Source organism: Salvia splendens, chromosome 12 (genome assembly GCF_004379255.2).
Source record: "Salvia splendens isolate huo1 chromosome 12, SspV2, whole genome shotgun sequence".
Taxonomy (NCBI): Eukaryota; Viridiplantae; Streptophyta; class Magnoliopsida; order Lamiales; family Lamiaceae; genus Salvia; species Salvia splendens.
The window spans coordinates 2,281,140-2,303,366 of NC_056043.1; the positions used below are offsets into that span (position 1 = coordinate 2,281,140).

Here is a 22,227-nt window from a genome sequence, read left to right on the forward strand (position 1 = left end):
AATATAAAATTTAGTAATACTAATTTAGTCCAAGACCTATCTTATCTTATCATATATTGAATCTCATTATTATTTTATTTTTCCAACCGAACGCCATCTTATTATATTTATAATAGATTAATCCTATTCTGAATAGGAAAATGTGTTAATCTTGTTAAGTAAAATATCTAATTTTTCTTTTATCAATCTTATATCTTATTTATGCCTCATATTATGTAAAGGATCCGATTCCAAATTCAAAAAGGAAAAGAAATCAACTATTCCTTAAAAAAACTTATTACTACTAAATTAATATACTGCATTAATTCCTTAATTGTGTGTACAAGATTTGCAATGTCGCTGGATTATACTTCTCCAGGATGGAGAATTAGATAAGAGGATTAGTTTTTTCTTCGTCTCATTCTCGTATCTAATTTGATATTTTGGTAATAATGGAGAAAGATTTTTCAACAATTCTACCGCAAGAAATATGGAGAGATATCCTTGGAAGACTTCCGATTAGAAGCTTTATGAGGTGCAAGTTTGTTTGCAAATCATGGGGCGATATGATCGAAGGCGGTGACATTGAGTCGTCTACTCCGAAATCATTGCTGGCTTTCGGAAATCGAGACACAGGGTATGCAATCTGCGACGAGGCTGGCCAGCCACTTTTCCAATTCGGCTCGCCTCATTACAATTGTAGTCGTGATTTGGTTGATTCAGTCAACGGTTTGCTTTTGGTGTGGGACAGTGGTCATAAATATCACCTTAATCTTTTGATATGCAATCCAATTACTTCAAAATATGTCGAGCTTCCTCTTTTGCCCGTAGGCAGTAGTTATATATTTGGATTTGGAGTGAGCAAATTAAGTGGTCAATATAAGATTGTATCAGGTGATCGATGGAGGCCACATCATGTATACACTCTAGAAAGAGGAGGGTTGTGGAGAAGCATTGCAGCAGAAGAAACAACAACTCGATTCTCACTGCCAACTCATATGTCTGGTGCATTTTTTAACGGAAATCTTCACTGGTTGGCATCTGACTCTGAGCGGAATCACGTGGTTTGTTGCTTTGATCTTGAAACTGAGCTCTCTACCATGTTTTCTCTTCCTGCTGATGCTTATGGATACAACGAATTCTTCGGGCTATGTGTTTTGGATTGTTTGCTATGTTTATGTGACAGTTCTAAGGATTCGCATGTTTTTATTTGGACGATGAACAACTATGGAGATGTGAGCTCTTGGGTAAGAGAATATACCTTCGATCAACTACCACATATCCGAGAAATTGGTCGACCACATTCCCCAAAAATGGTTTTACCGCTCAAAGTTTTGGCAAATGGGGACCTGTTGTTCATAATACATAGTAATAATCGACTAATTATCTACTCAAAAAACACAAGAGCTCTTGTGCCACATGGTTTTCTTCAACGATCTATCAATTTTTATTACTACTCCAACATTACTAACTATACCCCAAGTTTCAGAAGCATGGGGATTGACGATGTTCGGTCATTAAGTTTTTGTTAAATTTTTAAACTACATTTTCTTTGAATAGGTTATTATATATTTTTAATTTATTAAATCATTTGTACTTTATTAATTGAATGGTTAAACAATTTCCACGTGATATCCTATTTATGAAATGTTAGTGGCATATATTCTTCGGCCCGTTTGAATATAATCTTTTGAGGCGGCCCAATCCTACCATTTTTAGGAGGCCCAGTGAAATCTTACTAGCAAACTCTCTTTTATCAAAACCCATCCTCAAATTCATTTGACATACTCTCTATTTGTTAAAGAGTATAATTATTTGATATACTCAAATGATTGAAAAAAACTATTCTTCTAATTCTATTCGTATCAACTGATTAATTTGTGGTTCTGAAAGGGAAACGACGTAAATCATGTTAAGTAAATGTCTCATGCGACGATAAATGTAATCTCTAACATAGGTTGTTAATATTATTTTATTTAGCACACTCCCTCCATCTCATAAAAATATGTGCACTTTTCATTGTAGTCCGTCCCACAAAAATATGTGCATTTCATTTTTGGAAAGCTATATCAATTTAATAATGTAGGTTCAACTATCCACTAAAACTACTTTAACTATCATTCTCTTCATTTCTCTTACTTTACCATATCATTCTCCTCATCTCTCTTACTTTACCAATTTTGTCTTAATTTCCGTGTCATATCCATTGCCCATATTTTTATGGGTCGGAGGGAGTATTTTTAATTATGATCGAATCATTGACCTATTGTGTTAGTACTCTCTCCGTCCACAATTTATAGTCCTACTTTGACTCGTTACGGTTTTAGAAATGTGAAAGAAAGTTGTGGAATATATAGGTCCCATTTTAAAAGATATATTTTGATGATAAATTGTTAAAAAGCTATTTTCATTTTCTTTTTCATGCCAATATTCGTCCTCTTTATTAGAGAAGTTTAATTCTCGAAAATCATCATCTTACGTAGATGTGCTCTTGGTTTGATACCTATTCAACACCTAATACATTCAATCACAAAAGTCCAATTCCAAACATATAGTAAATCTTGTGCACTTATCTCTCACCATTTATACTAAATTCAAATTAATTTATTTTTATTATAAATATAATACTGGTAAATAGTAATTTTACTCCAACTATTTACATTAAACTCAAACCCAAAAGATTATTCTTCACTCAACTACCTTTTAAACTTTCCGATCATACCTATTTTATTATGTTCAAACTTGATAGTACGTTACTTAAATAAAAAAACTTGTAGTATGGGCTAGCCCACTAATCAATAATCAATAACTAACCTAATATTAATAGAATTAATTAGGTTATTTATTTCATCTTCTTTTCTTCAACCGCCGTCTGCGTCTGTGTAAGTTTTTTCCATGCTTTTTATTTCTGTATTTTTATTTCTCTTCTCTTTTCTCCATTCTCCTATTATGATGCAATAAATCATAATTGGGATTGTTTTACTCCTATAATATTGATTGGTTTTGCAGTAACATTGCCTTTTAAATTTTATAGTACTATTAGAGACGGTCTAAACGGGAAATATTATCGATTCTGATCAGCTATTTTGTAGTAAGAATGAAGAAAGATTTATCGACAATTCTACCGCAAGAAATATGGATTAACATACTTGGAAGACTTCCGATTAGAAGCGTTATGAGTTGCAAGTTTGTTTGCAAATCATGGAGCGATCTGATAGAAGGGGGTGACTTTTCGACGTCGTACATTCCGAAAACATGCCTTGCTTTTGGACATCAAGACACGGGATACGCGGTCTGTGACGATGCATGTGAGCCACTTTTCCAATTCCGCTTGGCTCAACCAGGTTTTACTCACAATCTTAATTGCGTTGCAATTGATTCAGTCAATGGTTTGATTTTAGTGTGGGATAAAGGCCGTTATGATGAATTTATTCTTTGCCTGGTTAATCCATTGACTCGTGAATATATCGAGCTTTCTCATTTGCACTTACACAACAGTGTATTCGGATTTGGAGTGAGTAAATTAAGTGGGCAGTATAAGATTTTATTAGGCGATCGATGGAGGCCACGTCATATATACACGGTAGGAGGAGAAGGGTTGTTAAGAAGCATTGCAGAAAAAGTAGAACCACCTAGACAGTCTGCTGATGGTGATGCTAAGTTTTTTAACGGAAATCTTCACTGGTTGGCATCTTTTCCTGACGTGGTGTGTTGCTTTGATCTTGAAACCGAGGTTTTCATCAGTTTTTCTCGTCCTCCTAAAGATCATCATGGTGGCCACCGCAGATATGGTGGATGTAGGCTATTCATTTTGGAGGATTCGCTATGTTTATGCGACATTTCAGATAATTTGCATGTTCTTATTTGGAAGATGATCAACTATGGAGATGCGAACTCTTGGGTAAAGGAATATACCTTTGACCAACAACCATATATGAGTGAAAGTGCACGACCAAATATCACGAATTATGTTTTGCCTCTCAAAGTTTTGGAAAATGGTGACTTGTTGTTCGCAGTAAATACTGATAAACGACTTTTTATCTACGACAAACGTACGGATGGTGTTGAGACATTTGGTCGTCTTCAACGATCTCTATATTGTTATTTTCCCAATATCACCATTTATACCCCAACCTTTCTTTCTCTAAAAAGCATGGGTATTGACAATGCAGGGTTATCAAATTTTTATTAGGCAAAACATATTCATTGTACTTCAATAGATTTTTGAAGTAGTTTGTTTTTTCAAGGAATCTTCTATATTTTAATTTTTGTATTTCATTCGATATTTATTAGAATTATTAATCTTTCTTTAATCATTTGTTATTTATACATTTTCCACGTCATGGATCATGCATTTTATTGTGTCCTAATTCATTACAATTAGTAACCATTAACTAAGGCGATGATTATGAGATTTTGGTTAAAATATAATTGATTCCGTTGGGAATCTGCTAAATTTGAAGTTTTGTATCTCAAGGAATTTCAAATTTTGATTACAGAATCTTGTGATTATTAGTTAGCATAAGTCAAGTCCTAATGATTAATGGATTGATTAAGATCTAAACGGAAATTTAGAATAATAGTACTATTATGTAGGCCTATGTAGTCAAGTCCTAAAGATTAATGTTGTCCGCATTTGCCATTTTGGTCAGTCCAGAAAATATTGTCCACTTTGTTTTTTCCGTTTCTGGTAAGTGGACCTCACTTTCAACTAATATTTTCAACTCCTTTTTGTTTACATTTTTTAAAACCTGAGTCGAGTTAAACGTGGACAACATTTGATGGATGGAATAAGTAGTATTTAGTCTCAGAATAATCTAAAGGGTCTTTAATTCTTTTGAAGTAATTGGATCCTTTACATAATTACCGTGAACGCATAAATTTAAAGCAGGTTAGAATAAATAAGATATATAAAATAAGATTAATAAATGAAAGCAAGTAGTGATTTTACTTAACAAGATTAACATCTTTCCCTATTCAATTACGAATTATGTTAAAAAATAGTGAAATTTACTGTAAATTGAAGTAGTCAAAGTTTGTTTCTTTTATTTAGGTCTATCTTGCAAATTGAGTGGCATTTTATTGGTTTCAATTAGTTGAGATATTATAGAATTCATTTTGTTTAAATATGCTGTTATTTATTTCATCTTCCAAATCACAGAGGATTGGTTTTTTCTTCATCTCATTCTCTCTAGTCTGCTGTTTTTTGTAACAATGAAGAAAGATTTATTGACAATTTCTACCGCAAGAATTATGGATCAACATCCTCGGAAGGCTTACGATTAAAAGCGTTATGAGGTGCAAGTTTGTTTGCAAATCATGGGGCGATCTGATCGAAGGGGGTGACTTTTCGGCATCGTATATTCCAAAACCATGCCTGGCTTTCGGACATGAAGACACGGGATATGCTGTCTGCGACGATGCGTGCCAGCCACTTTTCCGAATCCGCTTAGCTCAATCAGGTTTTACTCACAATTCTAGTTGTGCTGTGATTGATTCGGTTAATGGTTTGCTTTTAGTGAAGGAATTATGAAGAATTTATTCTTTGCATAGTCAATTCAATGACTCATAATATATCAAGCTTTATGATTTGCCCATGCACACACATATATTCGGATTTGGAGTGAGTAAATCTTGTTATTCTTAGTTAGCATAAGTCAAGTCATAACAATTAATTGATTGATTTAAGTCGTTTACAATAACCATTCTTTGCGCTTTAAAAAATGTGTATGTAAATAACAATAGAAACAATAGATATGTTTTGCCTAATAAAAATATAACGTCTGAACATTATGAATCCCTATAGTTTTGAGCGACAAAAAACTTGTGTATAAATAACAATGTTAGAATAATAATATGTAGGCCGTTCAAGAAAATTATTTAGTCTTAGAAGAATCTAAAGGAGCTTCATTGCTTTTGAAGTAGATAAATACCGTAGCAGTGCAATCCGATGCAAACAACAAGTCATCATTTGCCAAAACTTTGAGCGGATAAACAAGTCCATACCTAGTTCGTCCTTCGAAGGTGTACGCATTACCCCGTGTATAATCATCTCCATAGTCGTCCATCCACCAAATAACAACAAGAGTATTATCATTCCCTATAATATCGCAAAAACGTAGCCGACCCTCCATAACACAGAGATGGTCATATTTGCCGCCATCATAATCTGGAAGAGAAAATTTGGTAAATAGTTCTGTTTCAAGGTCGAAGCAACTAACAAAGAGATCGTTCTCTGAATCATATTCCAACATTTCCGTTAAAAAATACAGCATAATCACCCGGTGCTCTAAGGTTGAGAAAACAACAACTACGTAAATTTTCCTCGAAATCATATCGAAACAAACCTTTCATATATGCAACATAACCATGAGGCACTATAATGCTTTTATTGCCTCGTGGTGCTGCTGCGATGCTTCTCCACAACCCTTCTTCTCCTAGAGTGTATACGACCTAAATTGATCACCATATACAATCTTATATTGACCGGTTAATTTGCTCACTCCAAATCCGTAAGTGCAACTGTGCGTATGTGAATTAGGCTGATGAGGAAGCTCGATATATTCACGAGTCAATGGATTGCATATGAATAAAATATTAGCGCATCCATCCCTCAACAAAATCAAATCATTAGCCGAATCAATTACAACGCGATTGTGGGCATGATGGAAAGGAGGCAAGTTGAACCCAAAAAGTGGCTCGTAATCCTCATCGCACACTGCGAACCCCTTCTCTCGGTTAACGAAAGCGAGGTAGGGTTCCGGAGTATAGGACCTCTTAAAGTCACCCCCTCCATCAGATTACGCCATGATTTGCAAACACACTTGCACCTCATAATGCTTCTAATCGGAAGTCTTCCGATGATCTCTCGTCATCTCTTGCGGTCGGAAGTCTTCCGATGATCTCTCGTCATCTCTTGCGGTAGATTTGTCAACAAATGCAACAGTTCTTTACTTCTTCTGAGTGCATTAGGAGGGTTTCTAGTGATCTTCGTCGGTATTAATTTATTTACATAAATTAGAATGTAGAAAGAAGACAAATAAACAATATGCCTTTTTCAAATATAAATTGTCAATTTACGTAATCAATAACATAAACAAAACAGCCATAATTCAAATTAATTAGAGTTTTCACCAACCAAATTAACAACCAAGAATAAATTATATTTAAATCTAACAATTGTTAATTCAAGAGCAAATACACATGCACCATCTCCTTTATCTTCATAGCAAAAACCTATTTACAATCCATCAATTCATCAGCAATTGCCTAATTAATTTTCGAAATTTTTAACTCTCACTGCAAAATAATAGGTCGAATTCAGCAAATCATTACCTACCTAATTATATTTCGAATAGATGCAAAGGAAGACAGGGGCGAGGTTAGGGTTTTAAAGATGAATAGGCTATTTAGTATTTATATTCTTAAATTGTTGGGCTTCCAAATAATTAGCCCAATTTTAGTTCGTTTCAGGTGGGGCCGGTAATCCTCGGTCCATGGGCCCACAGCCTTTGTGAAATTTGACATAAGTTTAAATTTCTCATGATTTTATGAACCACTTTTAAAGTTCGGGAGAATAAACTAGATTTTTGCTCAAATGGTATTTCCCTTTATTAAATTAATTGGGATTTTGAACTAATTATTGATGATTAAATAACAGATGATTAACAGAAAAATTAAACATTTTATAAATAATGAGCCAATGAAATAAAAATTAAAAACATGTAACACCACTATTGGAACAGAAAAAGTACAAGAATTTATGAAACTAGAGGAACCTCTTAACGATGGTGATCGAGAGAGGTGAGATTTGTAGGATGCATTATGGCGAAAGATTGAGAGAAGAGATTGATCTCTGTATATTTCTGTGTTGTATTTTGATAGTTGTTTACAGTGTTTGCTATATATGCACCATAGTTGTCTAACTATGGAAATACAATAACTACTGTAATCAATCATGTAATCACGAGATTTATGCAATCAAGGAATTATTCTGCAATCTTCTCTTCTTGGAAAGGATATCTTCTAATATATCTTGACACTCCCCCTCAAGTTGAGCAACGGTATCTCCGATACTTAACTTGCCCAATATTTCTTTGAAGATCTTTGGGTGAACCGCCTTCGTCATTATGTCTGCAAGTTGCTCCTCTGAACGAACAAATAGAAATTCAATGATACCTCCGTCAAGATTTTCCTTGATAAAGTGGCGATCAACTTCCACATGTTTTGTTCTGTCGTGCTGCACTGGATTCTCGGAGATGCTGATTGCCGCCTTGTTGTCGCAGAATAAGCGACTTTTCCGGGATGGCGGAAAGCCGATTTCTGTCAACAATCTTCTTAGCCATAGAATCTCCATCAATCCACTTTTAATACCTCGGAATTCGGCTTCAGCACTAGATAGGGCCACAACTTTTTGTTTTTTGCTTTTCCAAGTCACTAGGTTCCCCCCCAATGAAGGTAAAGTATCCTCCTGTTGATCTTCTATCCACCGGATTGCTTGCTCAATCTGCATCAGTGTATCCATCAACCTCCAGGTCATTCCCTTTTTGTAGGAATATTCCATAGCCTATAGTTTCCTTCAAATATCTCACTATTCTCAAAGCGGCTTCCATATGATTAGCTTGTGGTCGATGCATGAACCGACTCACTACTCCAACAGCATATGTAATATCAGGCCTGGTGTGTGAGAGATAGATCAGTCTTCCCACTAGTCGTTGGTATCTTCCTCTATCTGCGAGGTCAGCTCCATCTTCCATCTTCAATCCATGATTAGGGATCATTGGAGTTTCTGCAGGTTTGCATTCGATAAGACCGGTTTCTGTTAGAAGATCAAGGACATACTTCTTCTGCCTTAGGAATATGCCGTGTCTCGATCTTAACACTTCTATTCCTAGGAAGTATTTCAGCGCTCCAAGATCTTTCATCTCGAATTCTTTGAACAGGTTTTCCTTTAGACTCTGGATTTCTTCTGTATCGTCTCCAGTGATGATCATGTCATCAACGTAAATGATTAGACATGTCATTTTGCCATCTCTTCTTTTTGTAAAGAGTGTGTGATCGGACAGACTTTGCTTGAATCCATGCTTAAACATCGCCTGACAAAACCTTCCAAACCAAATTCGTGGAGATTGCTTCAGTCCGTATAATGTTTTCCTCAGTCGGCAGACCTCTCCTGCGTTGAATTCTTCAGAAAAACCGGGGGGAACATCCATATATACCTCTTTATCTTCTTCTAGCTCACCATGAAGGAAGGCGTTGGTGACGTCGAATTGATGTAGGGGCCAATCTCTGCTTGCTGCAACTGATAGTAGGGCTCGTACGGTATCCAATTTGGCAACTGGGGAGAAGGTTTCCTCATAATCCACTCCATACACTTGAGTGTATCCTTTCGCCACAAGTCTCGCCTTGTATCTCTCGATTGAACCATCTGCTCTTCGTTTAATAGTGAATATCCACCTGCATCCGACTGGCTTCTTCCCTTTTGGCAAGGTGCATTTCTTCCATGTACCGTTTTTAATGAGGGCGTCAATTTCTTTCTTCATTGCTTCCCTCCAATGCTTGTATTTCATTGCCTCATCAAAAGTTTGTGGGATTTCTTCTTCCTCATAGAGTGCAGTTTCGAATGCTCGGGCCATTTCTGTCATTGGGCTTCGCACAAGGTTTGATACTGCATATCTCGCTTTCCTCCCTTTCCAATCTGGAGAGTATCTTCGAGGAGGTATCCCTCTAGTGCTCCTTGGAGGCAACTCATATGGATTTCCATTGTCTTCATCTCCTTCACTGGTTTCACCCTCTCCTTCAATGTTCCTATCACTGTTAGTAGATACATTTTCACTATCTGAATTGGTTACCTCAGGTATCGAAGACGGGTTTGGTGGTTGATTCATGTCACTTTGTTCTTCGTCCTGTATTACGGGAAGTGACAGCCCGGCGGTGCTGCTAACTTCCTCTGTTGGACCAACGTCTGTGACAGGACTTGGGTATGACTCCCCCCCGAGTGGTTGGAATCATTGTTAGGTATGGGCAGCCAATTTAGTAGGTCATTGTTTGGATTATTGTCCGAAGTTAGAGTCTCCCCCTGACCACTAGATTGGCTGTAAAAGTATTCCCCTTCAACAAAGTCACAGTTCATGGTGGTGTGCATTCGACGGGTCTTCGGGTCATAACATCTATACCCCTTCTGATTTTTCCCATAACCAAGAAAGACACACTTAAGGGCACAAGGATCGAATTTTGTACGCTCATGCATTGGGATATGGACAAAGACTGAACAGCCAAACACCCTAGGTTCTAGAGACAAGTTTGATGGGATTTCAAAATGGTTTGAAAAAATGTCCAGCGGGGTTTTGAAATTCAAGATTCCAGTGGGTAGTCGGTTCATGAGATAAACTGCAGTAGCTATGGCCTCGGGCCAAAAGGTTTTTGGTGTTTTTGACTCAATTAAGAGAGCCCGAGTAATCTCAAGAATATATCTATTTTTCCTCTCTGCTACCCCATTTTGTTCTGGAGTATAAGCACATGATGTTTGATGGACTAATCCCTTGGTCCTAGAAAAATCTTGCATTCTAGTATTGATGAATTCTCCCCCATTGTCAGATCTAAGGATTTGGATGCGTTGATTATATTGTGTGTGAATAAGGTTATAGAAATCAACGAATTTATCAAACACTTCCGACTTGTTTTTCAGAAAATAGATCCAAGTCATGCGAGAGTAATCATCAATAAAGAGCACAAAATATCTAAAACCCTGGCCCCCAGTAATAGGGGCCGGACCCCACACATCAGAATGTATCAAAGCAAAAGGGGATTTCATTCGAGTATTGTTCAACTTAAAGAAATGTCTATGGTTTTTGGCCAACACACAAGTTTCACAATGGAAAGATTTCATAGAAGTAACTAAGTGCGGAAAAAGAAGACGAAAATATCCCATAGATGGATGTCCTAACCGACGATGCCATAACCAAGCCTGCCTGTCGGTCGGTCCGTGAGTGAGCATCATCGCAGAACTCTGTTGAGCTATCTCGTCCACATAGTACAGTCCGTGTCGCTCAGTGCCACGCCCAACTATCGTCCCCGTCTTGATATCCTGCAACATGCAAAATTGGGGTTGCATTAGTAATTTACAATTAAGCTCCTTAGTCACATGCCTAATAGACAAGAGCTTATGTGATAGTGATGGAACATAAAGACAATTCGAGAGGCGTAAAGTAGGCGAAATATTGATTGTGCCTGCCCCCTGAATTTGTGCTAGGTCCCCACTGGCGGTTTGGACATAGGATTTTTTGGATTTGGATATAGACAAAAAATTAGAGGCCTCATAGGAAATAGTGTCCGTCGCTCCGCAGTCAAAAATCCAATGGGGATCCTTCTGGCCTGATGTGGATGTAGAGGAACATGCTAGGGGCTCGAAGGTGTTTTTACAGGATATCGAGGACTGTATTTGCTTGTTTTTGGAAGGCTGGGGAGCAATTTGCGATTTTTTGGTAAGCTGAGGGTTATTTTGTAAAAGGTTAAAAGTTTGGGGAAGATTGTGGGAATTTGGTAAACTGTGGGGTTCGATTTGGGATTTCAAGGGATTTTGAGGTGGTATGTGAGATGGAATTTTCTGGGTGGGTAGGGAGGTATATTGGTTTGTTTCTGTAGGGCTAATATGAGATATATGAAAATAGGGAGCATATAGACGTTGGTTCAGACGGGAAACCCTAGCCGCCATATCCTCTCCGCGAGTAGGAACCCTAGCTTCCTCCGCCTTCATCTCCTCGCCACCGACGGTGAGAGTGATCGGTAATATCGTACCTTCCGACCACGCCCTTGCCACCGATGCCGATGTTACGACTTTCTCCCCCCCCGGCGTCTTGATCTTATCCTCGCCGCCGTTTATGGGTGATGGGCCGATGCTACCCACCGGAGTTCCGGTGTAGGCAACTAGATCCCCACCCGCGACGGCTGCTGCTGCTCTTCCACTACCACCGCCGCTGCCGTTCCGGTTTAAGCCTCGGTTTTGTCGAGCTTTCTTCATCTCCTCCCACCACTCCGGGAATCCATGGAGGTGGAAACACGTATCTTTCGTGTGTTTCTTACCCCCACAATGGGTGCACACCAATTTGCTCTTGTCATCCTCCCGTCGGTAGGACCTGGAAGGCGGTGGAGGCGGCGGTTTCTTTGAATTTTGGCTTCGGTCGAACACTCCTAGTCCGACGCCGATTCCAGGTTCCTTTGATGCTGGTTTCATCAGTCGTTCGTTGACATATTCTCGTCGGACCAGTCCGTAGGCCTTTCTTGCATTTGGTATTGGATCCATGTTCAGGATCTCTCTTTTAATCTTGTCATATCGATCATCTAGGGCCCATACGAACTGGTATAACCTGTGTCTTTGAATGTGTTGGTTATATTTTTCAATGCTGGTAGGGGTATCCATAGGGTTTGGATCTCGGGTGTCGATGGAGATCCAAAGATCCTGAAGTTTCTGCCACAGGTTTTCTAAAGATAGTGTTCCCTATTTCAGGCTGTAGGCTTGCCTGTGCAAATCTGAGATTTGGAATTGATCTGCACCGCTTCCGTACGTAGTGGCCAGGCTTTCCCACAAGTCGTGAGCCGTTGCGTATTGGGATACCTCGTTGACGAGGCTAGCGTCGATGTTGCTGATTATCCAATTGAAACAGCAGTCGTCTCGTTGCTGCCATCGGTTGAAATTTGAGTCGGTCGGCTGTGGTGGGTCTGAAACTCCAGAGATGTGAGACGCCAGACCTTTTCCACCGATTGCCCGTCTCATCAATTTCTCCCATAAGGGGTAGTTATCCCCATCAAGCTTGGTGGCGATGTGTACTTCGCCTAGTGATTCTGGATGTGATGAAGGCTCCTGGTTTGATGATTTTTGAGACCCATTTAGTCTCAGGAATTCAGCAAATTGTTCTGCTGAAAGGGTTATTGGTCGATTGTTGTTTGAGGGGTTTTCAGAATCGCTATCTGACATTGTGTCTGTTGTTTGTATGCAGGTTTCAAAAGGTCGGGAAAGGTACCGAGACTATGATGATAATTTTCTGAGTCTCGATCCCGGGATAACCTGCTCTGATACCATCTTAACGATGGTGATCGAGAGAGGTGAGATTTGTAGGATGCATTATGGCGAAAGATTGAGAGAAGAGATTGGTCTCTGTATATTTCTGTGTTGTATTTTGATAGTTGTTTACAGTGTTTGCTATATAGGCACCATAGTTGTCTAACTATGGAAATACAATAACTACTGTAATCAATCATGTAATCAATCATGTAATCACGAGATTTATGCAATCAAGGAATTATTCTGCAATCTTCTCTTCTTGGAAAGGATATCTTCTAATATATCTTGACAGAACCTACATATATATATTTGCCTAATAAAAATATAATGACTGAACATTGTGAATCCCCATATTTTTGAGTGGGAGAAAGCTTGGGATATAACTAACGATGTTGGAAGAATAAAATGGAGATCGGCGAAGAAGACCATATCTCACAAGAGTCCCAGTGTTCCTGCAATAGGTATAAAGTATATTATCTCTTTTCGCCGTAAACAACAAGTCACCATTTGTAGAAACTTTAAGCGGAAGAACAATATCACGAATATTTGGTCGGTTGACCATAAATGTCTTTACCCAAGAATTCGCATCTCCATATATAGTTGTTCATTCACCAAACAACAACACTAGTACTTACTAAAATGTCGCATAAACATAGCTGACCCTCCAAAACACATCACCGGTATATACAAAATATCTAAGATGGTCACCATAATTACGAGGAGGAAGAGAAAAACTAGTAAAAGTTCAGTTTCAAGATCAAAGCAACAAACCAAGGTATTCTCCCCTTTGAACCAGATGTCAACCACTGAAGATTTCCGTTAAGAAATGCAGCATTATCCTGAGGGAGTCTAGGGTGTCTTATCGCTGCTCCAATGCTTCTCCACGACCCTCCTCCTCTTCCTAGAGTGTATATATGACACGGCGTATAGTAATCACCACATAAAATCTTGTACTGCCCACTTAATCTGCTTACTCCAAATCCGAACATGCTGCCTTGTGTAGGCAGCCTAGGAAGCTCAATATATTCACCAGTAATTGGATTGCATACAAAAAGAATTTCGTTACATCTACTCGATCCATCCCACACCAGAAGCAAACCATTAGCTGAACCAACTAATGTGCGATAACAACCGAGGGTTGTAACTTCAATTTGAGGAGGGAAGCCGAACCGGCGAAGTGGTTTGCAAGCCTCGTCGCAGACAGCATACCCCTTGGTTTGATACACGAAAGCTAAGCCTGGTTTCGGATTATACGACATTGCAAAGTCGCTCCCTTCTATCAGATTGCGTCATGATTCACAAACATGCGTGCATGTTATAATGCTACTAATCGGGAGTCTTCCCAAGATCTCTATCATCATCTCTTGCGGTAGATTTATCAAGAAATCTTTCTTCTGCATCAATCTTTTACTTCTTCTGAGAGCAATATGGGCGCTTTTATTCATCATTCGAGGCTTTGATCTTCATCGCTAACAAGAAATAAGAAAAAACTATTCTTCTAATTCTATTTATAACAACCAATTAGTCCTATTTCGAACGGGAAACGGTGTAAGAATACTCGTTTATTCTTACCAATCTATATCTTTAACAAATCGAATAAAGAAATTTGCATATTTATCTAATGAATCTAATTAAGATTCGGTTGAAAACTTGAAATCCAAATAATTGCTTGCCTAGGCATGGGTAGGCTATAGTGAAAAGAATGAGTTGGGCTTTCATTATTTCATATGAAAAAATTATTTAGCCCAATTCACTTCAGACTCAATCACACAATTACTCATTTGTCTGCGAATAAGAATCTCATTTCTTTCCGGCACCAGTTTTAAGAGGATGGAAGAAAGTTAGTGGAATATGGGTCCCACATGTATATATTAGTTTTAAATAAGTATGTGAGTGAGATGAGTTAGTGGAATGTGAGGTCTCTTTATTATTTATAGTACTCCCTCGTCCCCAAAGAGTATGAAATTTGGGTTTGACACGAGTTTTAATGCATTATTGGCAAAGTAAGAGAGAGATAGATAGAAGAGGTTTTTTTATGTATTGTTAGTGGAGAATGGGTCACACCTCATTAGAGAGAAGAGAATTTCCAAAATTGAAATTTTCATACTCTTTGGGGACGGACGAAATAGAAAATAGTGCATACTCTTCAGGGACGAAGAGAGTAGTAATTATGAACCGTAACTTCTATTTGCGGACAGATCAAAATGGAAAAACAGGATTTCTATTACTGGACGAAGGGAGTACTAGTTACACATTCGTCCGATGGTGGCATATTTTATTTTCTTCACATTAATTTTTTTATGAAATGAGAAACAATAGCATTATATGGAGTTTAAAAACAACAAATGTAACCAAACGTAAAATTAAATAAGTTTTAAATAATTACACGTAAAATTAATCATTTAGTAAATAACGATCTAATAAAATGAAAATTTAAAATATATAAGGCTCAGGACAAAAAATTGTACCAAAAAATATAAATATCTATTCATGTTGCTTAATAAAAACTCAATGATTGAACATTAGGAATCCCCATAGCGGTGAGCGAGAGAAAGCTTGGGATATAAGTGATGATGTTGGAAAAATAAGATTTATATCGGCGAAGATGAGCATTTTTCACATAACGCTCGGTGTTTTTGGAGTAGATATATAGTTGATCATTTGTAGACTTGGAAAACAATAAGTCACCATTTGCAAAAACTTTGAGCGGGAAAATATTTCCATGGATATCACCGACCGTATATGCCTTTACCCAAGAATTCGTATCCCCATAAGTGTTCATCCGCCAGATAACAGCATGCCATCGTACGTGTAGTAAAATGTCGCATAAACATAACCGACCATCCAAGACACATAGCCGATATTCGCCATTCCAATATGACAGGTATCCATCATCATAATTAATGTGATCACGAGGAGGAAGAACAAAGCTGGTAAAGAGCTCGGTTTCAAGATCAAAGCAACAAACCAAAGGATTCTCCTTAGAATCAGATGCCAACCAGTGAAGATTTCCATTGAAAAATACCGCATTTTCCCAAAGCAGTCGAAGGCTGCCTGTTGCCCCAGCAATGCTTCTCCAACACCCTCCCTCTCTTCCTAGAGTGTATACATGAGCGCCACATAAAATCTTGTATTGTCCACTTAATTTGCTCACGCCAAATCCAAATACATAGCTAACTGGGGACTGACAAGGGAGCTTGATATATTCACTTGTAATTGGATTGCATACGCAAAGCCGGGAATCAATTCCATTCCACACCAATATCAAACCATTAGCTGAACCAACTACAAGGAGAGTAGTAGTTGCATCTTTTTTGAGAGGAGGAAAGCCGAAGTGGCAAAGTGGCTTGTAGGCCTCATCGCAGACTGCAAACCCTATGTCTCGATGAACGAAAGCCAGGCCTGGTTGCGGAGTATACAACATCTCAAAGTCACCACCTTCTATCAGAAGGCGCCATGATTTACAAACAAACTTGCACCTCATAATGCTTCTAATCGGAAGTCTTCGAAGAATCTCTCTCGTCATCTCCTCCGGAAGACTGTGCTTGAACATTTGTTCCTCTTACCAATCCCTATCTATAAATCATTTATCTCATAAATCAACACATAACATAAACAACCAGTGAATTTAGTTGCACAAATAAATAAATTTAACAAGACAATAGTTTAGTTACTAACGATTCTCCTTTCATTAGAAAGGGGATTAAAGTCCTCACGAGTGACGACATAAATGATTAACCAAAAAAAGACAATTTTAACAAAAAATTTTTTTGAGAATTGCTCAAAATTCATCAGCACCTAATTCTCGAAATCTGCAAAAGAATTCTCGAATCCAGACTGCAAAAGAATTCTCGAATCCAGAGCAAACTTAGCACTCGTGACCTAATTAAGATTCGGTAGAGAGAAGAATAAGTCCGGCTATTCATATGATAAATTAGACTATTTAAGTATTTATAACCGAAACAAGTTGGGCTTTCATATGAAAAAGTTTACTAGCCCCTTTTTAGTTAACATGCTTGTTGGGTTACTCACACCAGTACGGGCTAGATCCAAAAACAGATAATATTAAATTAAACAACCGACAATTCTAATATTAATGACATTGAAAATAAAGCGAAGTGTTTTTGGAATACATAAATATAAATGGAGCCATATTCAACTAATTTATTTTCCTTTTTTTTCTACACAAAATCAAATAATTTCTTAAAATACATGTCAATTCAAAATGAGACTATAAATGGCAAATGGGAGAAGTAGTATAATTTACTTCCAAATATATGATCTGGTTTGAGGGGGATGTGACCCACTTTTTCGGATTGTCGACTGCAACAAGCATTTGATATTGTCCGCTTTTGGTCAAGCCCGCACGGATTTATTTTTGGGTCACTCCCAAAAGGCCTAAAACTGATTGGGGTGAACATGAATTATATACATCTTTCAACTTTCCTCACACTCCTAATGTATGATGGATTTGTACTTTAACCGTCTCCACATGAAACTAAAAGTTACAGAGGTAAAAAAAGAGTAATCATTTTAAAAGAGTACTCCCTCCGTCCCAGCTTAATTGAGACGTATTCCTTTTTTATACGTCACAACCTAAGTGAGACGTTTTCTTTTTTTGGCAACAATCAACTCACTCATCTCTCCTACTTTATCCTCTTCTCTCTTTTACTTTATCATCTCTCACTTTTTTCTCTCTTTCTCTTTCTTACTTTATCCCCTCCCTTGCTATACTATTAATAATTTAATTCACTAAACACCACTACCTAAATTCTTGTGCTAAAATAAAAACGTCTCGCTTAGACCGGGACGGAGGGAGTACTACTGAAAAGTGGTAAATTAAACATGATTAGCAGACAAATTAATAACGATTTGATGAAATAAATATATAGGGGAGCGTTATTCTCCTTTTCACATCTTAGATCATTTTTCCTTCTTAATATTACGCGTTAGATCTAAGGCATCAACGGATCAGATTGATTCTATAAAACTGGTTCCGTGTTGCATTATAGAAGGTGGTTGTATGCATTACAGGGTTATTATTGACATTTGGCGGAAAAGTAACTGCCACATTTTGGTATCTGCGAATAATGCACCACATGGTCACGAGTAATGCATATAATTGACTATATAATGCACAATATGTGAACTGCAATGCATACGAATAAGATGTACCATGTTATGATGTTTGGACACACGTTTCTTGTTTCCCCTAAGGGTTTAATAAGCTTAGGGGCTAGGGTATAGTACGTAGACACGGATGTAATCTTCACATGGTAACGAGTTATTGATATAATTGACTATGTAATGCACAATTTGTGAACTGCAATGCATACGAACAAGATGTGTTGTGTTATGATGTTTGACACACGTTTCTTGTTTCCCCTAAGGGTTTAATAAGCTTAGGGGCTAGGGTATAGTACGTACGCATTAATAACAAATGATAAAACGATACGAATAATTCACCAAATTGTCACGAGTAATGGATGTTATTAACTATATAATGCACAATATGTGAACTGCAATGCATACGAATAAGATGTACCATGTTATGATGTTTGACACACGTTTCTTGTTTCCCTAAGGGTTTAATAAGCTTAGGGGCTAGGGTATAGTACGTAGACATTACTAACAAATTGTTGTTATTGGAATATACGTATGTGCATTATTTAGTTTAGGTAGTGCATTATGTAGCTGTTAATTGCCATTATCTCAGTATATTATGCATTATTAGAGGTATTGTGTATATGGGTTAATCAACGGATTGAAGATTACATACGTGCATTTAGTAATGTCTACATACTATACCCTAGCCCCTAAGCTTATTAAACCCTTAGGGGAAACAAGAAACGTGTGTCAAACATCATAACATGGTACATCTTATTCGTATGCATTGCAATTCACATATTGTGCATTATATAGTTAATAACATCCATTACTCGTGACAATTTGGTGAATTATTCGTATCGTTTTATAATTTGTTATTAATGCGTACGTACTATACCCTATCCCCTAAGCTTATTAAACCCTTAGGGGAAACAAGAAATGTGTGTCAAACATAATAACACAGCACATCTTGTTCGTATGCATTGCAGTTCACAAATTGTGCATTATATAGTCAATTATATGCATTACTCGTTACCATGTGAAGATTACATACATGTCTACGTACTATACCCTAGCCCCTAAGCTTATTAAACCCTTAGGGGAAACAAGAAACGTTTGTCAAACATCATAACACAGCACATCTTGTTCGTATGCATTGCAGTTCACATATTGTGCATTATATAGGCAATTATATGCATTACTCGTGACCATGTGGTGCATTATTCGTAGCGGTTTCCAGCCATTATTAGATTACTATTGTACCCTCATAATGCACAAAATAGGACAAATAATGCAACACGGGATTAATTACCCAATGTTGATCTGGACCGTCCATTTCTCTAATCTAATGGCTGATATTAAGAAGGAAAAAGGAGGAAATATAGGAAAAGGAAATGAATACATCCCTATATATATATATATATATATATATATATATATATATATATATATATATAGGGTAGTGATCAATGTATAATTAATCTTAAGTGTATAACTAGAGAACAAATCTCAGCCACACATCTTAATGAAATAAATATTAATTATTTTAATAATGTAAAATAGGCCAAGGGTATTTTTGGAAATTAAATTATCAAATTTAAATGAATTACGCAGATTCCTTTCATTCTCATTATGAAAACGGCATTCTCCCCCGGCGACTCGCTGTTCTTCACCGATGAAGGCGGCAACGATGTAGGCTCCGCCGCCGAACTCATCATCCGCCTACACCCTACCAACACCACGCACAAACCTTCAACCTGTGCAGCGGGCGCAAGGCTCCCCGGCGCATTCGCCACGTTACAGCGGCAGTTAGCAATTGCAATTCATCCATATTTCGTCAATTATTTGATCGCATCTGCAAGATCTGATCTCAATAAGAAAGAACTATGGTGGATTCATGCGATTTATGCTATTCAAATTAAGATTACTATGAAATTGATCATTTGCACTGTTCATAGAATCGAACATTTTGATCGATTCTAGTTTGTGATAGCACCTCGTTAATGGCGATTCTAGTTTGTGATACATGGCTATAATTTCATTGGATGATTATTGTAAATTGTAAGTATGAACTATTTTGGTATTGTTTGATCTACGCAGCTGAAAATTATATGTTGTGATTGGAATACAAGTAGGAATTCGTGAGCGTGTGAATTGTATGATTTCCAAGATTCGCAGTTTGTTAAGCACTTGTGAATTGCATATTTGCAAGATTATGAAGATGAAACTAAAAAAAATTGCACAAATTAAGAGGAATCGGGCAAAAAGTAGCTTAATTATTCAGTAAAGGCAAATGGATTTCGATACCTTCCAATTCATAACCCTGAAATACATCACTCTTAGCATGATTTTACTTCACTCTTGTTTACAAAACTCATCACTCCTAGCATGATTTTACTTCACTCTTGTTTACAAAACACATCACTCTTATTCTGATTTTACTTCACTCTTGTTCACAAAACACATCACTCTTATTCTGATTTTACTTCACTCTTGTTCACAAAACACTTCACTCTTGTTCAGAAAACACTTCACTCTTGTTCACAAAACACATCACTCTTATTCTGATTTTACTTCACTCTTGTTCACAAAACACATCACTCTTATTCTGATTTTACTTCACTATTGTTCACAAAACACATCACTCTTATTCTGATTTTACTTCACTCTTGTTCACAAAACACATCACTCTTATTCTGATTTTACTTCACTCTTGTTCACAAAACACTTCACTCTTGTTCAGAAAACACTTCACTCTTGTTCACAAAACACATTACTATTATTCTGATTTTACTTCACTCTTGTTCACAAAACACATCACTCTTATTCTGATTTTACTTCACTCTTGTTCACAAAACACATCACTCTTATTCTGATATTACTTCACTCTTGTTTTCAAAACACTTCACTCTTGTTCAGAAAGCACTTCACTCTTGTTTACAAAACACATCACTCTTATTCTGATTTTACTTCACTCTTATTTACAAAACACATCACTCTTATTCCGATTTTACTTCACTCTTGTTTACAAAACAAATCACTCTTTTACTTCACTCTTGTTTACAAAACACATCACTCTTATTGTTAATTTACTTCACTCTTGTTTACAAAACACGTCACTCTTATTGTGATTTTACTTCACTCTTGTTTACAAAACACATCACTCTTATTCTGATTTTACTTCACTCTTGTTTACAAAACACATCACTCTTATTCTGATTTTACTTCACTCTTGTTTACAAATTACATCACTCTTATTCTTATTTTACTTCACTCTTGTTTACAAAACACAAAGAACAACACATAAATATGAAGTGATCTAATTCCAAACTCAAGCACCATCAAGATTCAAGAAATCAAATTCTCATAATAGTAGTGATCAAAAATATATGCCAGTGCAGCAAACACAAAATTGAAGCAAATTAAGTGCATTATTTAGCAACAATTATCCAAAACTGAAACTCTAATCAACAAAAATCAATGATTTCTGTGAGCATGGAAGTAGAATATGACAGCAGCAGCAGTGGCAATGGCTGTGACCATCCACCTCCTTCCACCGCCGATCTCCCTAATCACCATCTCCTTCTCATCAAATCACATATGCATTTCCTACTCTGCCAAATCTTTCGATTCTACTTTCTCCACAATCCTTTCCAAAACCTGGATTCGCTCATCTCTAGCATCCAATTCCACCATCAGCGACGCCTTTTTCCTCCAATTCAGCGTCCGATTCCTGCAGAACGTGACGACGGCGACGCCAACATCGACGAGAAGGTTGAATCGCGCGAATTTTGCAGAAGAGAGAAGAAAAGGTTGAATCGCACAATGAGGTTGAATCTCCTGCCGCCGCTGCGACAACGGCAGGTACAAGGCGGTGATGAGGATGGAGAAGAGAAGAAGAGGAGATGAATTCTAATTTGCCGACGTATCCTATTTTTGGATATGCAATGACCATTATACCTCTGCCTTGTTATTGTAGAGTAAATTTGTGATTGAGAGAACTAATTTCTCCTTAAATTTAAAAATTAATACTAGCCCTTGATTTTTTTGATCTTGTGGCTATTATTTGTTCTCTAGTTATA

General features: G+C 37.3%; 3 protein-coding genes across 3 annotated transcripts; 2 read left to right on the forward strand and 1 right to left on the reverse strand.

Moving 5' to 3' along the window:
- The first annotated feature begins 431 nt into the window (after nucleotides 1–431).
- Nucleotides 432–1,899, forward strand: LOC121759162 (F-box protein At3g07870-like). Its single transcript, XM_042154667.1, has 2 exons — nucleotides 432–1,226; nucleotides 1,873–1,899. The coding sequence occupies exons 1-2, from the start codon at nucleotides 432–434 to the stop codon at nucleotides 1,897–1,899; spliced, it is 822 nt and encodes a 273-aa protein (XP_042010601.1).
- A 1,255-nt stretch (nucleotides 1,900–3,154) lies between these two features.
- Nucleotides 3,155–4,171, forward strand: LOC121759163 (putative F-box protein At1g33530). Its single transcript, XM_042154668.1, has one exon. The coding sequence runs from the start codon at nucleotides 3,155–3,157 to the stop codon at nucleotides 4,169–4,171; it is 1,017 nt and encodes a 338-aa protein (XP_042010602.1).
- An 11,365-nt stretch (nucleotides 4,172–15,536) lies between these two features.
- Nucleotides 15,537–16,592, reverse strand: LOC121759165 (putative F-box protein At1g33530). The gene has a single exon (XM_042154671.1). The coding sequence runs from the start codon at nucleotides 16,590–16,592 to the stop codon at nucleotides 15,537–15,539; it is 1,056 nt and encodes a 351-aa protein (XP_042010605.1).
- Between the last annotated feature and the right edge of the window lie 5,635 nt (nucleotides 16,593–22,227).